The sequence below is a fragment of the Phasianus colchicus genome, chromosome 1 (genome assembly GCF_987193195.1).
Source record: "Phasianus colchicus chromosome 1, bPhaCol1.hap1.1, whole genome shotgun sequence".
Taxonomy (NCBI): domain Eukaryota; kingdom Metazoa; phylum Chordata; class Aves; order Galliformes; family Phasianidae; genus Phasianus; species Phasianus colchicus.
Genome location: NC_143436.1, coordinates 112,510,805 through 112,528,446, shown reverse-complemented (window position 1 = coordinate 112,528,446; position 17,642 = coordinate 112,510,805). Strand labels below are relative to the sequence as shown.

Here is a 17,642-nt window from a genome sequence, read left to right as displayed (position 1 = left end):
CTGTAACAGTAGCTTAGGCTGTATATTTAAACATTTTTTTTCTGTTGAACCATCTGGACCTGAAGCTAAATTTACCTACAAATTATTTTCAATGTTTCTGCTTTTTGAGAGGTGAAAGGTGTAGTTGATGTTTCATGCCAAGAGGAAAAGTATAATAAATGTCCTAGGTCAGATTTTCCCAGTGTCAGAATGGCATGTGTTTGTTTTTTTTTTATTGGATACCTGACATGCATTGCCTTATCCGCAAGCCCGGTGCTCTGTGTGCACAGAACCCCTCCTCAGCCAACACAAAATCTTGACTTGCTTTCCTGTTCCCTTTAACTCTGTACAATCATTACCAATGCAAATGAACTCTCATCTTTTTCTGGTTTTATGCTTTTTACTGGTTTCCTTTTTGAACCATGGCTAGAGGAAGACAGTTTCCATGATGAAAATACTTACAGGGGGATCCAGAACATTTAGTTTCTGACTCAGCTTAGTCAAATATGGTCGGTGACTCCTCCATGCCTGAATACCAGAAGAGAAGTAGCCCCTTGAGCATAGGGAAAGTTTAGTGTGTTTCTCTGACACCTCACAAGGAACTCATGGGTTGGGGATCAACATACATTAAATGGTTACCAGTGACATGACAAAAGGCAGTGGGCACAAACTGGAACGCAGGATGCTCCATCAGAACACCAGCACTGTGCAGGTGATGGAGCACAGGCACAGGCTGTCAGAAGGGTTGTGGAGTCTCCTCCTTGGAGATGTTCAGAAGCTATCTGGACACCCTACTCTTGGTGTCCCTTCTGGAGCAGGGGTTGGACCTGTTTACCTCTAGAAGTCTCTTCAAACTTCAGGCATTCTTTGATTCTAGGCAAACCATGATTTGCTATTCTGCAACTTTTGCAGCCTTTCTGCAGAAAACAAGGCACATATGTCTAATTCTGTGTGAAAACACAAGTCCACCACCTCAAATTGTAGGTACCTGAGTTAGTCCTTTGGGACTGACTTCCAATTTCTCCTTTAAAGGGCAAATGAATGAGGAAGTAGGAATAGACGTTCAGATGGTTTTACTGCTTATGGTAAACTAATATCTGAACCTCTGGCGATGTTGTTTCTCTTCTTAAGGTAATTTTTCCATTTGAATGATTTTGTTTAAATGCTTCCTTCCAGTTTGGTTTAGAGAGAAAAGTATGAAAGTGTCTTCTGGACAGCCACATCTAAGAGTTGTTTTTTGTTGTTATTTTGGTTTGTTTTTAACCTGTAAACAAGAACACTTATTAGACTCCAATTACTGCCCATCAACTTGGAAAAGACTAAAAGTAAGTATATTTTAGGATTAGAAAAATTAGGCCTCAAGAGACATTGTCTCTTTCATCTTTTTAATGCTGTTGATTGCATTTTTCTGTTCTGTGTGCCATAAAACTAATAAAATTTGAATAGTCTATAAAAGTGATCTGTGATAGATGAAGGTAAGGGACTCATCAGGTGGCTCAGTTTATCTATGATTTTTAGAGCATTAAAAATCTCCACAAAGAAAGTCTTAAATGCTTCCATCCATCTCACATTATGTATATATCATCTTGATCAGGAAGTTGTTCTTAGCAATAAAATTCTGCTATCTAGCTAGCTGTGAGCACATTGCCTTCAGAGATCTTCTATTTAATGGATGGCATGGAAAACTCTTCCAAGGCCAAAATACATGAAGAAGATTTATTAATCCTGTAGTCTCTGTCACTCATGATAATGTTTATAATCCATAAGCCTTACATCACTTCTAACATCCCAAGTAACAAATGCATCTTTGGGAGATGAACAATAAATCCTGTGTGCACTCTGTTCCCAACTCCTTCATCTTTGCGAGGAAGCCCCGGAATTGGTGCAGCTCCATTCAGCTACTCTGGTTCCTTCTTCTTCTTACCCTGGTTGGGGATGACCCTGCCTCATTCTTCTTGGGCAGCCTTCCTTCAAAATCATCAGTATTTGTCACTGTATTTGCAGTCCGGGTAGCGGTAGGCAAAACGTGAATCGCAAGACTGCAGAGGCTTCAGGAGATGTGCCAGCTTTGCCATTGCCTCATTGACATCCTGGTCATCAGTGAGGCCCTCTACACAGTGCTGTAGGAAGCTGTCTATTTTCTCCTGTACAGATGGCAGGAATTTCCCCTTCAGGAGCTTAGGTAAAAGCTCTTGACACACCAAGACAAGGCTCTGCTTCTCTCTGATGGAGTTACAGGACACAAATGCAGACTGGCAGTCCACGGTCAAACAGCTAAATATATCCTTATACTCCTGTTGGCCATCCATCAGTTGGCTCCCTGATAAAAATAATTAAAACAGTTGTTACAAAAATGGGAGCAAATGGGGGATGTCTGTTGGGTCAAAGTGGGGTGGAAGAAATGAGAAGAACCTGAGCAATAACCTAGAACATGGAGTTCCTACAGAAACCACTACAAACAGTCAAACTCGTATTTTTTTCATGTTACCCAAAATCATTAAATTGCAAAAACAGCTCATCTAGCTGGAGTCAAGACAACCATAATATCTGCTAGGACAAGAAAAAAAAAAAAACACTGAGTGAAAAATCTTCTGACAACTCTTTCTGAATATTTGAGATGCATTCAGCTGAATGTTTAAGTTGAGCAAAGGTCTTCTGAAAAACTAAACACTCAAAATGAAATTGTTAAATAATAGTATTCTTTGAAATATTCTTTGTCTAGCCCTACTTCCAGTAGTAGACCAGTCTAACCTGTGGAAAGTGAATAGCAGTACTTCATTTTAAGCAAGACTGACAAAAGAGGGATTTTGTTATCACTGTATTAATACTATTACTGTGGTAAATACACCTTAAAAGACCCAATGTTTTACTTGAAACAAATGAACCTATGAAGAATCTCTTTGCAAATACTGACATTTGTATGATAAATGTTTTACAAAAGAGAAGTAATGTACTGAGTGCATAATGGAGAGCGCATTGAATGCTGCTGCCCATTACAGAGAGGAAGTTGCAGGACTGAGACCTACATAGCATGCAGAGCATCCATCAGTCACTGCTCCACTGAAGGCACAAGCAAAATGCCTGCTGCTTTCCCTGCTTGGAGCCAGGATGGCAGGCACTGCCTCTTACTGCTGGTAAATCTCTCCTTGAACTTTCTAATGTTTAAGCTTAGCAAGAGATGTTTGGTTAATTAAAAAATAAATAAAATAAATCAGCAGAAGAGCTGGACATAATAGGTGAATGATTTGTTTTGCCCTGTTGTGCCAAGCCCCCCTATGACAGACGCATGGGCCCAGAACCTGCTGAGTACCTTCCTCCTTGTCGATGATGCCCAGCGTGCTGGCATCCCGGATGAACAGATGCCCATTGCTGAACACGCCAAAGGTGCCAACGTCCACACGGGTGAAGTAGAAGAAATAGTTGAGGTCGTTGTTGCCCATGGAGCGGAGGACGGCGAGGAGCTGGAGGGCCAGGTCAGCTGCTACCTCAGGGCCTGCCCTGAAGAAGTCGCTCAGGGGCCGGGTGCTGGCGCTGACCACCAGCCGCCCACAGGAACCCAGATACCGTGGAAAGGGCCACCCTTCCACGTCAGGGAAGATCTGTCAGGAGAGGGGAGAGCAGCGCTGACACCTGACCCTGCTCACCATGCTCTCTGCCCATGAGCCCACCTCCCTCCCAGGTGACTTCAAATGCCCCAGCAGCCAGTATGGAGGCACAGCTCCATACTACATTTCTCTTTTCTTTTGGCAGCTAAGGAAGAAGTCTGATATTTCAAGATCTGTTCCATGAAGGAGACTAATTGGAATGCATAAGACAATAATAGATTTTAAATTCATTAAATTTTTAGGCGCAGAAGAGCTAATTTTAGGTTTCTCTGTGGGGTTTTTGATGGCTCCCTCATGAGAATGACAGAGCTGAAGTCACAGCTTGAAGGTGAGGTAGAGCTAGAGCAGTTTTTACTGATTTCTAATACTTGTGTGGCCATTTTGTAAGATGAGACTTTGCAGGCTCCCGGACAGACATGCTGGATATTTGTTGCACTTGGGACATCTGAATGGAGCTTACAACTGTTGTGCTGGCAGTGAAGCTGCCCCAGGCCTTTATGTCCCAGGGTGGAAACTGCTCAAGTGCTCCACTGTGCATTGTTCCCCCTCCCTGGGTAGACGAGCACATTGGCTTGAGGCAGGTGGAAGAGGTTGCATCATATCTCAAAGGGATGCAAGAAATAGCAGTGACAGCTAGAGGAGAGATTGTGGTGAGGATATTCCATTGGAGAGCCAATAAAGAAAGAGAGGAGATCGTGTACCAGGAGAGGACCAGAGAAGCTCTCTACCTTCAAACTCAGAGCTCAGTTGTATGGCTTGGTTGAATCCATCAAACACCTATGCAAAGCTGCCCTCTGCTATGGAGCTAGTAACCAGAGGTATGCAAACAGTAACAGCCACAGCACGGTGAGCCTGGGTAATCTGTGCCCTGTGTATCCATGTTCCACCAGAATGCTGCATCTTGACTTCACATGCTAAAGCATGATCTCTGGTTTTTATAAATACTCTGAATTTTATAAACAGACTGTGATTTTGAGTAATATATTACCAATTGCAAACACGACAGTGAAACATCGGAGATGTGTAAAACCCCATCTTTCACATTGCACTATTGTAATAACACATCTGGCTCTGATTTATTTCAGGGGTTGGGCATCTGTATCTCTCATCAACCTCACAGTCTGATGTAAGGAGCCTGCAGGAGGCTTCAATCACCCAGCCCCGTAGAAGAAACATGCGCCATGAATTTTGGGGAGCTTGCAAAGGGCAGCAAGAACTGGGGCATGTCTCATGCTTGCAACAGGCTGCAGGGTGATGTTTCCAGCCAGGGCAGACGGTACCTACCTGTAAGAGGATAGGGTGTGAATTCACTGACAGGGTGTACAGGAGGCGCAGCTTGTCCTGCTCGGTGAGGTGATCCATGTAGATGCTGCCAGCATCTGGCACTTCAGCGTAGCGCCGCACAATCCGGTCCAGGAGACGCTGGGATGGGCAGCGCAGCATGGGGCTGGACAGACCCTGGTGTAGGGGCAAAACATGAGAAGGATGTTTATCTTCCATCTGTGAGATACCACAGATTTTGGAAACAGCACCCAGTCTTCATGGCATGGCCATGGCCTCCACCAACCCCATTTCCCTCCTTGCTGAGCTCTGCACTCCTGCCTCCAGACTTGGCAGCACCCCTGGCCTGTGGCTGCCTCTCCTTTGCTCTGCCAGTGAGTCACATCCCTCTTCAAACAATGTTTTCAGAATGCTTCCCTGCTTGCTTAGCCTACAAGCAGCATTCTTGGAAATACTCTTCCTTAAGGTCAGTAAACATGCTTTAAAACTGTAAATAAACTTTGTACATGGGCACCAGCACAATATATATTATTTCTCTGAAAAACTTATGCATTAGGTATCAGAAACAAATTTGAATAACCTGGGCATATTTTCTAGTAAATGCCAGCAATGAGTAAAGAAATGTTGGGCTAATGGCTTCAGTGTCACTGTATTTCACCTTTTAATTTAGGGCATGAATGTGTAAAATTGTAATAAGTGACCTACGGCTGGGATAAATGGCATATACATTTTATACCTGTGTTGTAGAAAAAGACCTTTTTTTTAAAGTCAGTGTTCAATTACCAAGGAGGGGTGACGTGGGGAGGGCTCCTGATAGCAGTGCAGAAATGCTGCTCAGCCTTTCCTCTGTTGGAGTTGGGCTTCTGTTAAGTCTCTTTCTAACAAATGATTCAAGTAGCCAAATTTATCTTTTGAGTTTACTTTCTAATTTGGTGGCTGTGAGATACTCTTCAGAGGACAGGGCACTTGTGCTCACATTTGCTGCCTGCTATTCTTCATGCTGGGAGCAAAAATTTGACTCAGGATCTCCCGAAGTCATTTGGTAGCTCTGAGGCAGATCTCTCACAGCCTTTCCTGCACAAACTGTTCATTATTGGATTGAGTGCACTCTCAATAACTTTGCAGATGACACCAAGTTGAGAGGGAGTGTTGATTTGCCAGAAGGGAGAAAGGTACTACAGAGGGACCTGGATAGGCTGGATCGATGGGCCAAGGTTAACTATATGAGTTTCAATAGGGCCAACTGTCGGGTTCTGCATTTTGGTCACAACAACCCCAGGCAACCCTACAGGCTTGGGGAGGAGTGGCTGGAAAACTGCCTGATGGAAAGGGACCTTGGTGTACTGATGGACAGTCCTGAATATGAGCCAGTAGTGTGCCCAGGTGGCCAAGAAGGCCAATGGAATCCTGGCTTGTATCAGGACTGGTATGGTGAGCAGGACTAGGGAAGTCATCCTGCCCCTGTACTCGGCATTGGTGAGGCCTCATCTTGAATATAGCGTTCAGTTTTGGGCACCTCAGTACAAAAAGGACATGGAGGTGCTGGAGCAAGTCCAAAGAATGGCAACAAGGCTTTCAGGGTTTTCATGACTAACACAGTGAGTGACACCTGATTGGAGCTTGATTATTTCCCTTTTCAGTTGACACAGAGCTGGTGAGTGGGGTTTCAGCTTGGAGCCATGTAGGCACAGGGGAGTGCATGAAGAGCACTCAGCCTTAGCTGCCAGCCCTAGCACCTCCCACTGAGCCAAGAAACATTCCAGATGCTCATCCACTGGTGCTGCCACATATATATCAACCACTGTTGCAGTTTCCTACAGTTTAATGACAACCCTGGTCCACAAAAACTGGGTGGTGGGGACTTTTGGTTTTGGCAGAGGAAGTCTGTAGGAAGTTTGGCATCTACATTAGTGTTTCAGCAGAGCAGGGCCCTTGTTTCCAGCAAAATGATGGAAACATACCCACAGCCATAGCTGTAAAACTGTCAGACAAAAACTGCCAATGGAAGAAAAATTTGAAGAATGTACACTTGAAGACATGGATGAAAGTGATTTATCTCAGAATATCTCATGTCCTTTGCAGTGTATTATCACCCTGGAGAATAAGATTTGACAGGCAGCTTGACATCTTGTTTGTGATTGACAATGGAAAGCTTCTTATTTACTTTGATTAAATTCCTACATTTCTGTATTTGATAATGAGTACTTCCTACAATGCCTACCTACACTCAGCTGTGATTTCTATTCCCTACTGCATAACATGTGATCTGTGTTAAACTCACATGTATGCATATGTATGCACATCTCATGTCGATGTACCCTGAATCCATCAGACAAGATGAAAAGATGGCCTCTGGAAGACATATTTTCTTCACTTTGCTTTCTATTCAGCCAGTCTGAGATAGAGCACTGCTCAGTGCTGCTCCATGCACCACTACCTGGATACAGCTTCACCAAACCAAGCTTGGGATGGGACCCAGCAGAAGACTCCTGATGTAGGTGATGAAGCATATGCAGCTCCTGGCTACTTGAAGCCAAGCGTTTTGTTCACCTCCAAAAAGAGAACCTGAGACTACCCTATGAAGCCGTGGAACTCATCTCCTCTGTATCACCACTGCTACTACCCTTGCATTTTTCCAGGCCATGCTTTGTAGCCAGGATTATAACTTTTCCTGCAGGCAACCTATACTGAAACTGGGCCACATTTTTGTTGTTATTCCCCTCCAACAAGGTGAACCAGCGATGTGGTTTGCAGTGACAAACTTCTGGGCTAAGGTGTAGGCAAAGCAGTGTACAGGGGTGCTGCTGCATGGGTTACAAAACCAGGATAGGCAACAGCACAGAGCCTGAGCTGAGCTTCACTCCCAACAGGATTTTAGTAGTGAAGGCTTTGCTGCCTCTGATAACGATTTTCATTGTGATGGGTGAAATAATCAATGTGGCAGCTCTGCTGGTAGCTGGGGCAGGCAGGGCAGGCAGCGTAAAGTGGAAAAGCTTCACTTCACGGTCTGTCATCCTGATTCGAGGATGTGGAGGGTTGCTGTGATTCCATGTTACAAAAGACAAAATTACTTCAGCCCAATAGCTTGTCTCAGTGCCAGTACTGCAGTGAGGGGAGAGCAGGAACACTTGGGTGACCATAGGATCATGAAACAGGGTGGGAATTGTATTGGGCACCAGTAGTGCGCTCTCTGTTAGCACCTCCAAAAATGCCAGAAAAGTGGTGCTACAGGAAGGAATTCACAGTGGCTTACTGTATCCCAGGAAAACCCCTCTGACGGCTCATGCTAGCCTGCATTTTCTGAGGTGCTCCTGTGGCTGTGGGCAAGTCGGACCAAGTGAAACCAATGTACTCTTTTGCATAGGTTGAGAAAACTGGGATTGTTCAGTCTGAAGAGGAAGTTCAGGGGAGACCTTATCGCTCTCTACAGTCACCTGAAAGAGGTTGTGGCGAGGTGGAGGTCAGCCTCTTCTCCCAGGTAATAGAGATAGGATGAGAGATAATGGCTTCAAATTGCACCAGACGAGGTTCAGGTTGGATATTAGAAAAGGTTTCTTCTCCAAAAAAGCAGTGAGGCAGTGGAACAGGCTGCCCAAAGAGGTGGTGGAGTCACTGTCCCTGGAGGTGTTCAAGAGCCATGTGGATGTGGCACTCAGGGACATGGGCAGTGGTGGATAGGTTGATGGTTGGACTAGGTGTTCTTAAAGATCTTTTCTAACCTTAATGATTCTATGATTCTATTCTATAATTCTATAGCCCAGAATATATATGCTGTTAAAACAGATTTACATACTAATGTCAATTCCTCCACTTGATTTACAGAGCGAAAGAGCCATGAAAACAGGAGTGGCACAGTTCTGAGGCCAACATGTACTAATTCAAGCCTTGCAGCCTGAAGTGAAGAGTACTCTCTTCACTTAAAAATCTGCTGGGACTGCTGAGATGTTCTGTGGAGCTTGTCCCTAGACACATCCTCCTGAGCTGGCCCTGAGGAAGCCACTTAAAAGGTACCTCATGGAATCATAGAATCCTCAGAGTTGGAAGGGACGCTTAAAAGTCATCTAGTCCAGCTCCACTGTAATGAACAGAGACATGCATAGTTAGATCAGGTTGCCCAGGTCCTGACACAGCCTCACTTTGAAAGTCTCCAGGGACAGGGCATTCACCACAACTCTGGGCAGCCTGTTCCAGTGCTTCACCACCCTAACTGTAGAAGACTTTTTCCTTATATCTAATATAAATCTACCTCTTTAAGCTTGAAGCCATTTCACCTTGTTCTATCACTATTAACAAACCTTACTAAAGAATCTGTTCCCTTTTTTCCTGTAGCTTCCCTTTAGATACTGAAAGGCTGCTATCAGTTCATCTCGCAACCTTCTCTTCTCCAGGCTGAACAGCCCCAGATCTTTCAGCCTGTTCTCATAGGAGAGGTATTCTATCACTTGGATCATTTCTGTGGCCCTCTTCTGGATGTGCTACAACAGATCCATGTCTCTACTATACTGAGGACTCCCCATCTGGATGAAGTACTCCAGGTGAGGTCTGACCAGCCCAGAGAAAAGGGGCAGGATGACCTCTCTCAAGCTACTGGCCACACTTCTTTGGATGCAGCCCAATACACAGTTGGCTATCTGGGTTGCAAAGGAACATTGCTTGCTCATGTCCAGCTTGTCATCCACCAGGGCTGCACTCAATCCTTTCAACTCCCAGCTTGTATTGATAATGGATGTTGCTTTGACCAAGGTGCAAGACCTTGGATCTGGATTTGTTGAACCTCATGAGGTTCACCTGGGCCCACTGCTCAAGCCTGTCTAGGTCCCTCTGGAGTGCACCCTGCCCCTCTGATGTGTCAACTGCACTCCATAGCTTGGTGTCATCAGCGAACCTGCCAAGGGTGCACTTGACCCCACTGTCGTTGATGAAGTTATTAAAGAGGATTGGTCCCAGCGCTGACCTCTGTGGGATACCACTAGTCACTGATCTTCATCCAGACATGGAGCCATCGACCACTGCTCTCTGGACTCAATCCTGCAGCCAGTTCTTAGTCCATTGAATAGTCCACCCATCAATCCATATCTTTCCAAATTGGAGAGAAGGATGTTGTGGAGTACCATGTCAAAGACCTTATTGAAGTCAAGGCAGATGACTTCAGTGGCTCTTCCCTTGTCCATTGATGTAATGCCACCATCATAAAAGGCTACTTGGTTGGTCAAAAAAACTTGCCCTTGATGAAGCAATGCTGGTTTTACTGTATCACCTCCCTATTCCATTCACCACAGCACAGATTCCAGGACGACTTGCTCCATTATCTTTCCGAGGACAGAAATGATACTGACAGGTTGGTAGTTCCCAGGATCATCCTTTTTACCCTTCTTAAAAATGGATGTGATGTTGCCTTTTTTTTCCAGCCAGCTCATTTTTAGGAGATATGGATCCATGAAGTAGAAAATCTAAAGTAATGTGTCTGTAGCACACAACAAAGCTGAGCAGTGTGGCAGTGTGCAGACTGGAGGAAGCTGTTGCCTTTTTAGGAAAACAAACAAACAAGTCCCTTTCTCTTCCCTCTTTAAAGGGAGAACGATGCTCTCAGGATGAAAGAAAAGAGAGGAGAAGAACTGGAATAACCCTTCCTCACCTCACAGGGGCTCATTCCAGAGTGCACACAGCCCCCACCCTGTGCCAACATTAATTAAAATGCTTTGCTGTTGTTTAAAAGGGGAAAGTGTGTGTTTTTGAGGAGGGTGGTTTTGCTCTCGGGAGCCACTCAGCTACTGTTCTACAGAATCAAAAATCATAGGGATTGGAAGAGACCTCTGGAGATTGTCAGGTCCAACCTTCTGCTAAAGCAGATTTCGTACAGCAGCTTGCACAGGCAAGTATCCAGGTGCATCCTAAATATCTCAAGAGATGGAGACTCCACAACCTCTGGGCAGCCAGTTCCTGTGCTCTGTCACTCACCTTAAAGAAGTTTTTCACAATGTCTGTATGGAACTTCCTGTGTTCTAGTTTATATCCCTTACTCCTTGTCCTTTTTCTGCACACCACTGAAAAGAGCCCAGGCACCACTGAAAAGAGTTCACCATCAGCCTACAGAAGAAGCCAGAAGCCCCAGTCTTACCCTTCCCAGGTAAAACCAAGAGGCCATGCCTGGCCCACCTCAGCACAGGGCAGTCTGGGCATCCTCTTTGTGCCCCAGGCAGGAACAGAGCCTGAGCAGGCTCCTGTGCATCCCCATGGGCTTACCTAGTTTCATGGTGGAGCACTGACCTGCACCAGGTCGGGCGTGAGGCGCTTGGCCCTCAGCCACTTCTGGAAGCGGTGGGTGCGGCGCAGGGCCTGCTCTAGGCTGCACGTTTTGGTCTTCAGCAGGGAGGTGCAGATGCGCTGATCAGCCCGGTCATGCTGGTACTTGGTGGTCAGGCGAGTGATGTCAACCATCCTCCAGCTCTGGGTATCATCGGTGTAGTTGCCCAAGTAGCTGAGCAGGTAGCTGGGGGGCAGCTTTAAATGAGAAGAAAGCCAGGTGTCAAACCTGCCAAACCAAAACGAGAGCCCCAGGGAGAGCGGGTTAACAGACCTCGCCAACGCCCACCGCGCCAGTGCAACCACCGCTTTGCCCTCAGGCACCACGGGGTACTGCAGAAATCTCACAGAGAGGTCTGGGGGATTTTGGGGGGAGTTCCCATTAGCACCACTGGGGCACTTCTTCCCAAGCCATGGATGGGGCCCGTGTGGGTTCGAGTGTGATCGCATGTGCACTCAGTGAGAAGAGTGGGTGGACAAAATGGACAAAATGCCCTCGTTCATTCCTCGCTTAACAATATTCTTTGTTATGGAGTGGGAGAGGAGAGAGAAATGCTAAAATTTGGGCCACACAAAGAGTAAAAAAGAAGGGAGAAGCCTCAGGGTTTCGGTTAAGAGGGAATTTCTGATGTTTTGAGATTTCCTAAGCTGCAAAGGGAAATTGGCCAAAAAAAGGAATAATCAACACTTTCAAATACTCTGCAGAATAAAAACTTCTGAAAAGAAATGTGTTTGGAATTATCAGAATGACCTTTCTTTCTGAGGTGGTGGCATGGTCACAGCACCAAGCTTGCCAGAGTTCAAGTGTCTAGACGATTGTCTCAGACATTTGGTCTGATTTTTGGGTGGTCCTGTGTGGAGCCTGGAGTTCTATTCGATAATGCTTATGGGTCCGTTCCAATGCAGGATATTCTATGATTCTATGATTTACTTGGTGTTAGTGCATGATAGACAGGTGTAATTTTTTTTCATTACTCATGGAATCATAGAATAACAAAATGATAGAATGGCTTGGGTGAAAAGAACCAGAAAGATTATCTAGTTCCACCCCCCTGCCATAAGCAGGGTTGCCAACAACTAAATCAGGCACTAGATCAGGTTGCCCAGAGTCCCACCCAATCTGGCCTTGCACTAATGCTGAAGTAAAGATCATGTAAGATAGCATGACCAGCAGGTCAGGGGAGGTGATTCTGCCTGTCTGCTCTCGTAAGACCCCACCTGGAGTATTGTGTCCAGTTTTGGAGCCTGCAAAACAAGAAGGACATCAAGCTGTTGGAGCGGGTCCAGAGGAGGGCCATGAAGTTGATCGGAGGGCTGGAGCACTTCCCCTGTGAGGACAGACTGAGAGAGCTAGGGTCTTCAGCCTGGAAAAGAGAAGGCTGCGAGGAGACCTCATTGTGGCCTTCCAGTACATAAAGGGGGCCTACAGGAAAGCTGGGGAGGGATTTTTTTAAAAGGGCAGGTAGTGGTAGGATGAAGGGAAATGCTTTTAAACTGGAAGAGTCTAGATTTAGACTAGATACTAGGAAGAAATTATTTACCGTGATGGTGGTGAGACATTGGAACAGTTTTGCCCAGTGAGATTGTGGATGTCCCCTCTCTGAAAGCACTCAAGGCCAGGCTGGATGAGGCTTTAAGCAACCTGGTCTACTGGGAGGTGTCCCTCCCAATAGCAGGAGGATGGAACTAGATGATCTTAAAGGTCCCTTCCAACCCAAACCATTCTATTATTCCATGATTTTTTTTGAAGTTTTCAATGCCATTGATAAGTCCCTAGGAAAAAAAAGTTTAATATCATGACTGTTTTCCTCAACTACAAAACCTTCTCTGGTGCTCAGACAGTTTTCCTGGCCAGGTCACAGCTCTGGGCAGCTGCTTTCCTTCCACCCCTTGGGCTGAGGCCAGAGGAGGAGGCTCAGATGAGGGTGCCTGGCTGCCTGTGCTGGCCCCATGACCAGGAACTCTCTTGCTATAAGGGAAGATGTAGGGTATGGGGTGGAAACACAGTGCCAGGGTCATCGTGTGCCTCTTGACACAGCCAGCAGGGTTTTAGCAGCCAGGATGCAAGACCAGGATGTAAGACTACAGAAGTTTTGGGGGATCTTGGCAGGATAAGGATGGGACACTTTGTGCCAGGCGCATGGCACTGCTGTGGCCATGAGCACTGTGCACCAAAATTCTCCCCCTGCACAGGCCCCGGAGGGGAGTGTTCAGGCCAACCAGTTAGGCTGTGATGATGTTTTTTTTGGGCAGCACTGCCTGAGTGGTGCTTTCTGTAAGCTCACTGGCAAGATGCGAGAGCTCGGCTGAATCCCAGCCTTCAGCATGGCCAGCGGCTGAACTGGCTGCCCCTAGGGTCTCCTAATTATACACTGCCAGAGTGCGTAAGAAAGCATTTCTTAATTTAATCTCACTATAAATTAAAGCTGATGATAGCTCAGAACTGAAACAGGAGAGGCAAGGGGTGCCCTTCAGGAGCAGCTAGCTGCCGGTAAATGAAAAGGCACTAATGAGGCCGAGGGTTGAAGCTAATTTTTCTTTTTGACTTCCAGTTGGGAACTCCACACTGAGAAATGTTGAGGGGGTTCATTAGCTTTCCTCCCCACTAGATTTATCCTTCAAGGATCAGTGTGCACAGCCTCTTTCTGCTCCCAAGAGCTGGTGGCTTCTCGTGCCAGGGGTGCTCTCGGACACAGAAATGACCAGTTCCTTCTGCAGCCAACAGCTGGCCCCATGCCGAGGTCAGGGCATTTTGGTCTTTGGGGCTTTTTGCCCAGTACGAAATCAGAGCTTCCCTATGATCTGAGTATCTGACCTAAAATGAACTCCCCCCTCCTCTTTTTAAAAAAATTTTTTTTTGGCTGGTTGTGAGATTGGACCAAAGAGCAGAAAGTGATTGCTGTGCCTTGCTGTGATTTGCTTTGCGTCACGACCCCTCCCAGTGCCTAATCTGTAAGGCAGGCACAGCATGCCAGGCACGTAAAGGAAAGAGATGGCTACAGGCTGGGACTTTCTTTCCTTCTCTCTCTCTCTCTCTCTCTCTCTCTTTTAATTAAGCATAAACGTGCCTTGTGACTTGGCTCGTGCCCATCTCAGGGGAGCTCATGTCAGGCAGGCACCAGTGCAGAGCTGCCTCCCTCAGCCATCGGAGCCAGGATGCATGACACAGCGCAGAGCCCAGCTCTGGGCATACAGCACTGGGAGAGCTGTTTCCCCAGGGCTGCCAGGGGGTCCCAGTTGGGGTCATAGCCACTCTGTGCTTGGCATCGTTTCCAGGCAGCCCAATGCTGGCCTGGCACGCGTGCTGGATGCCTATGAGATGCATCACTGTGTTGTGCCACAGCAGTAAGTCAGCCTTATGCAGGGCCTGAGCAGTTGGCGAGATGTTTGGTGAGATCTGCATGAAGAGCTGATTTGCCAGCTGTGGGGTTTGGAATAGCCCAGAACTGAACAAGGCAGGAAATCAAACTTGCTTTTCATTGTACTGGATGATACCAAGTCTTTTGTTTCAGCCAAAATAATTTTGCTTGTCTTTGGAGTATTGAATATTTTAAATATTTATATTAAATAAGTATTAAAAAAAAAAAGAAAAAAATTAAAAAACAAACAAAGAACAACAACCAAACATTCCAGCTTTTTCAAACTTTTCTAGTACTTTTGGCCAAAACTAGTTACCAATGTTGACACAAAGTTGCAAGGAGAATCACAGACTCAAAGAATGATTTGGTTTGGAAGGGAGCTCAAAGCCCACACTGCCCCAGCCCCTGCCATGGGCAGAGCTGCCCCCCACCAGCTCAGGCCGCCCAGGGCCCCATCCAACCTGACCTTGAGCACCTCCAGGAATGGGGCACCACAGCTTTTCTGGGCAGCCTCTGCCTCACCACCCTCTGGGTAAAGGATTTCCCTGACGCCTAACCTAGGTTTCCCTTCTTTTAGTTTAAAAAAGTTCCCCTTGTCCTATCACTATCTGCCTGTGTAAAAAGTTGATTTCCCTTCCCTTTCCATAAGCTCTTTTTAAGTACTGGAAGGCCACAATAAGCTCTCCCTGGAGCCTTCTCTTCACCAGGCTGAATAAGCCCAGTTCCCTCAGCCTGTCTTCATAGGAGAGGTGTTCCAGCCCTCTGAGCATCACACCAATGTATCATGTCCCAGTGCAAATTAAGAGAGAAATCCATCTTTGTGAACATAGGAAAAGGTACGTGGGAGTGTATATAGGAGTGCCTCCGAAATTCTCTACTTTTGCTCCAAATTCTGACGGCTTTAGGAATTGATCAGAGGGGCACATTTCATCCCTTCCTCTCTTGGTGCTGCATACCCTCACATTGCCTGCAGCACGGGCCCAGGGTCAGGAAGCCAGGGGGCACTGGAGCAAAAGGGAGCATTGGGCACAGGGTGCTGGCGTGCCACCTCATTCAGAGCATCCTGGCTTTACTGTACAACGTTTAATGGAGTCACTCCATATAAAAAGAGTGGTTTGCCCAACATTATACTGCTCATATTACAGCATTAAGAGTACAATTTTGCTATAGTCATTCCTTCTCTCCCAGGTTTTTATATCTATAAAAGCAAGTGCATCCGGCTCTATAAAAGAACATTCATCTGGCTCTCTAAATCTCATCAGACTCAATAAACCCTTCCTCTGCCAAGTGCTGCCTTTTACTTTCTCCTCAAACTTATCAGCGACATTTTCCTCCTGCCAGCATATGTGCTCTGCTTTGAGCCCTGCTTGGGGCAGCCTGACTAAGGCAGTGGACATCCCATCAACCTGGAGGCAATTCTGCACATACATGTTCTTGCAGCTGGTGCAGGGTGGTACGTTTGTAGCTAACATATCCAACTGCGAGAATGCAAAGCGAATCAGCCCTCACCTTTCTCAGCTGCTCATAGCATCATACTTGCAGTGACACTGAAACGCACTGATTTCTCCCTTCTCCCCCCTCCCCCTTCCATCACTGTCTTGAGCTGTGCAGAGAGCTGTACCTTTCACTCCTGCTTTCAAGTTAAGGTTCAGGGCTGAGGTCTGATCAGGTCTGCATGGCTATAAAAGAAAACAGAAGCAGAGCAGCAGCATACAGACATGAATTAAAATACGAGGTGCTGCAGTGGCAGCCTGGTGATGTTATCTTTCCATTGGCTTCCAATAAAGTACTGGGAAATGCTAACAGGCAGTTTTCAAGTTACTATGCAGAAAATGACTGTGCTGAGTTTCTGACCTTATTTCTTCCTTAAAGAACTTCTTGCAAATGGATGTCCCAATGCAGGCGTTGCATTTATCAAGTCCCAGGAAAGTGCGGCCAAAGCTGTAGCTGGGTCTGACGTGGGGCGCAGACGGCGAAGCTGTTGCTGCTGCGGAAGGGTTAGAGCTCCGAGCCAAAGCCAGGAGCAGAATCAACCAATCTGCAACTCTGGAACAAAGGCAGCATATCCAGCGACCCATCTACAGTAGCGGAGAGCTCTGTCTGTTGCACACTGTCCTTCTGAAGGCTCCTAGATCCTCTCCAGTGATCTCAGTCCAATGCGGTGAGCCCCGAAGCATAACCAGACGACGGACACACGGCCGCAGCCCCCATCCTGCCAGCTGCTCCCTGGTTCTACCGGTGTGAGGTTTGGGTGGGGGAGATATGGTGCAGGGTGGGGAGAAGGAAACACATGGAGGATGCAGATAACTTAGGTTGCCGTGGTTACCTTTCCTCTCCTTGCGGCAGCTGCTTTGGCCCCGCTGACCCTCCCATTGGCGGGCTGGGAAAACAAGGCAGAGGAGCACTCATCCACACTTTGTGCAGACAAACGGAGGATATCCTGCTGCTGGAGCAAAGGGCAAGTGTGGGATGCTCAGTGATTGGGAAGGAATAATGGTGTGGCAAGAACACGTATTTAATCTGAGTCCTGGCCCTTTGCACTGCTTCATTCCTGGAGACTTGCTGTGACACATGGATGGACTTGTTGGATGCTCGCTTGGCTTGGTTTCTCCCTCAGAGAAACACCAAAAACTCTGACTGGTGATATTGTCTCTTGGAAATGGTGCTAAAGCAGACTGCAGTGCCATGTCTCCTGCTGTAGGATGTGGGGTAACCTGAGGCTGCCTGAAACAAGCAGCTCAGCTAACATGCCTGTGCTCAAGTCATGCCCTGAACCAGAGCTTTGCAGCAAGGCTTCTGAGTGCCTAAGGGGCACTGGGAATAAGCTAGAGGATGGGTTAGGGCTAATGCAAGAGCTTGCCAGAGGCTCCCAATACACTTATAAACCAGAGATCACACCCATAAACTGCTCACCTTTGGCCAGAGTTGTGAGGGTTGCAGACACTGCTGGCTCTCCAGCCTGGCCTAGAGCAGGACTTAGGCTGGACACCAGAAGTGCGGCAGAGGCAGCTCTGGCCAAGGTACTCCTCCTGCATTCTGGAGGGAAGGCAGCCTCTCCTCCCCTTTGCATGAGCAAGAGGGTGATGATGGTATTTCGGGTTTGTCTTCAAGGGAG

General features: G+C 46.8%; 1 protein-coding gene across 2 annotated transcripts; it reads right to left on the bottom strand.

Annotated features, from left to right (window-relative positions):
* Positions 1–357: 357 nt before the first annotated feature.
* Positions 358–16,955, bottom strand: DIPK2B (divergent protein kinase domain 2B). Of its 2 annotated transcripts, none has more exons than XM_031594612.2 (5): positions 16,382–16,955; positions 11,133–11,397; positions 4,869–5,042; positions 3,290–3,578; positions 358–2,299 (listed from the first exon to the last, which is right to left on the bottom strand). In XM_031594612.2, exons 1-5 carry the CDS (start codon positions 16,603–16,605, stop codon positions 1,959–1,961), a joined length of 1,293 nt encoding a protein of 430 aa, XP_031450472.2. In that variant the 5' UTR covers positions 16,606–16,955; the 3' UTR covers positions 358–1,958. The 2 variants fall into 2 exon arrangements, with proteins under 2 accessions (XP_031450472.2, XP_089979606.1); XM_090123480.1 differs by lacking the exon at positions 16,382–16,955 and adding an exon at positions 12,387–13,562.
* Positions 16,956–17,642: the final 687 nt, after the last annotated feature.

What these genes read in the sequence shown, in the direction of transcription:
- DIPK2B (XM_031594612.2), bottom strand. Translation starts at nt 16,605, where the DNA reads ATGGGTCGCTGGATATGCTGCCTTTGTTCCAGAGTTGCAGATTGGTTG. An exon ending in TCACGCCCGACCTGGTGCAG is followed by an intron (nt 5,043 to 11,132) that starts GTCAGTGCTCCA and finishes CCCCTACACCAG; the next exon opens with GGTCTGTCCAGCCCCATGCT. An exon ending in CATCATCGACAAGGAGGAAG is followed by an intron (nt 2,300 to 3,289) that starts GTACTCAGCAGG and finishes TATTTTTATCAG; the next exon opens with GGAGCCAACTGATGGATGGC.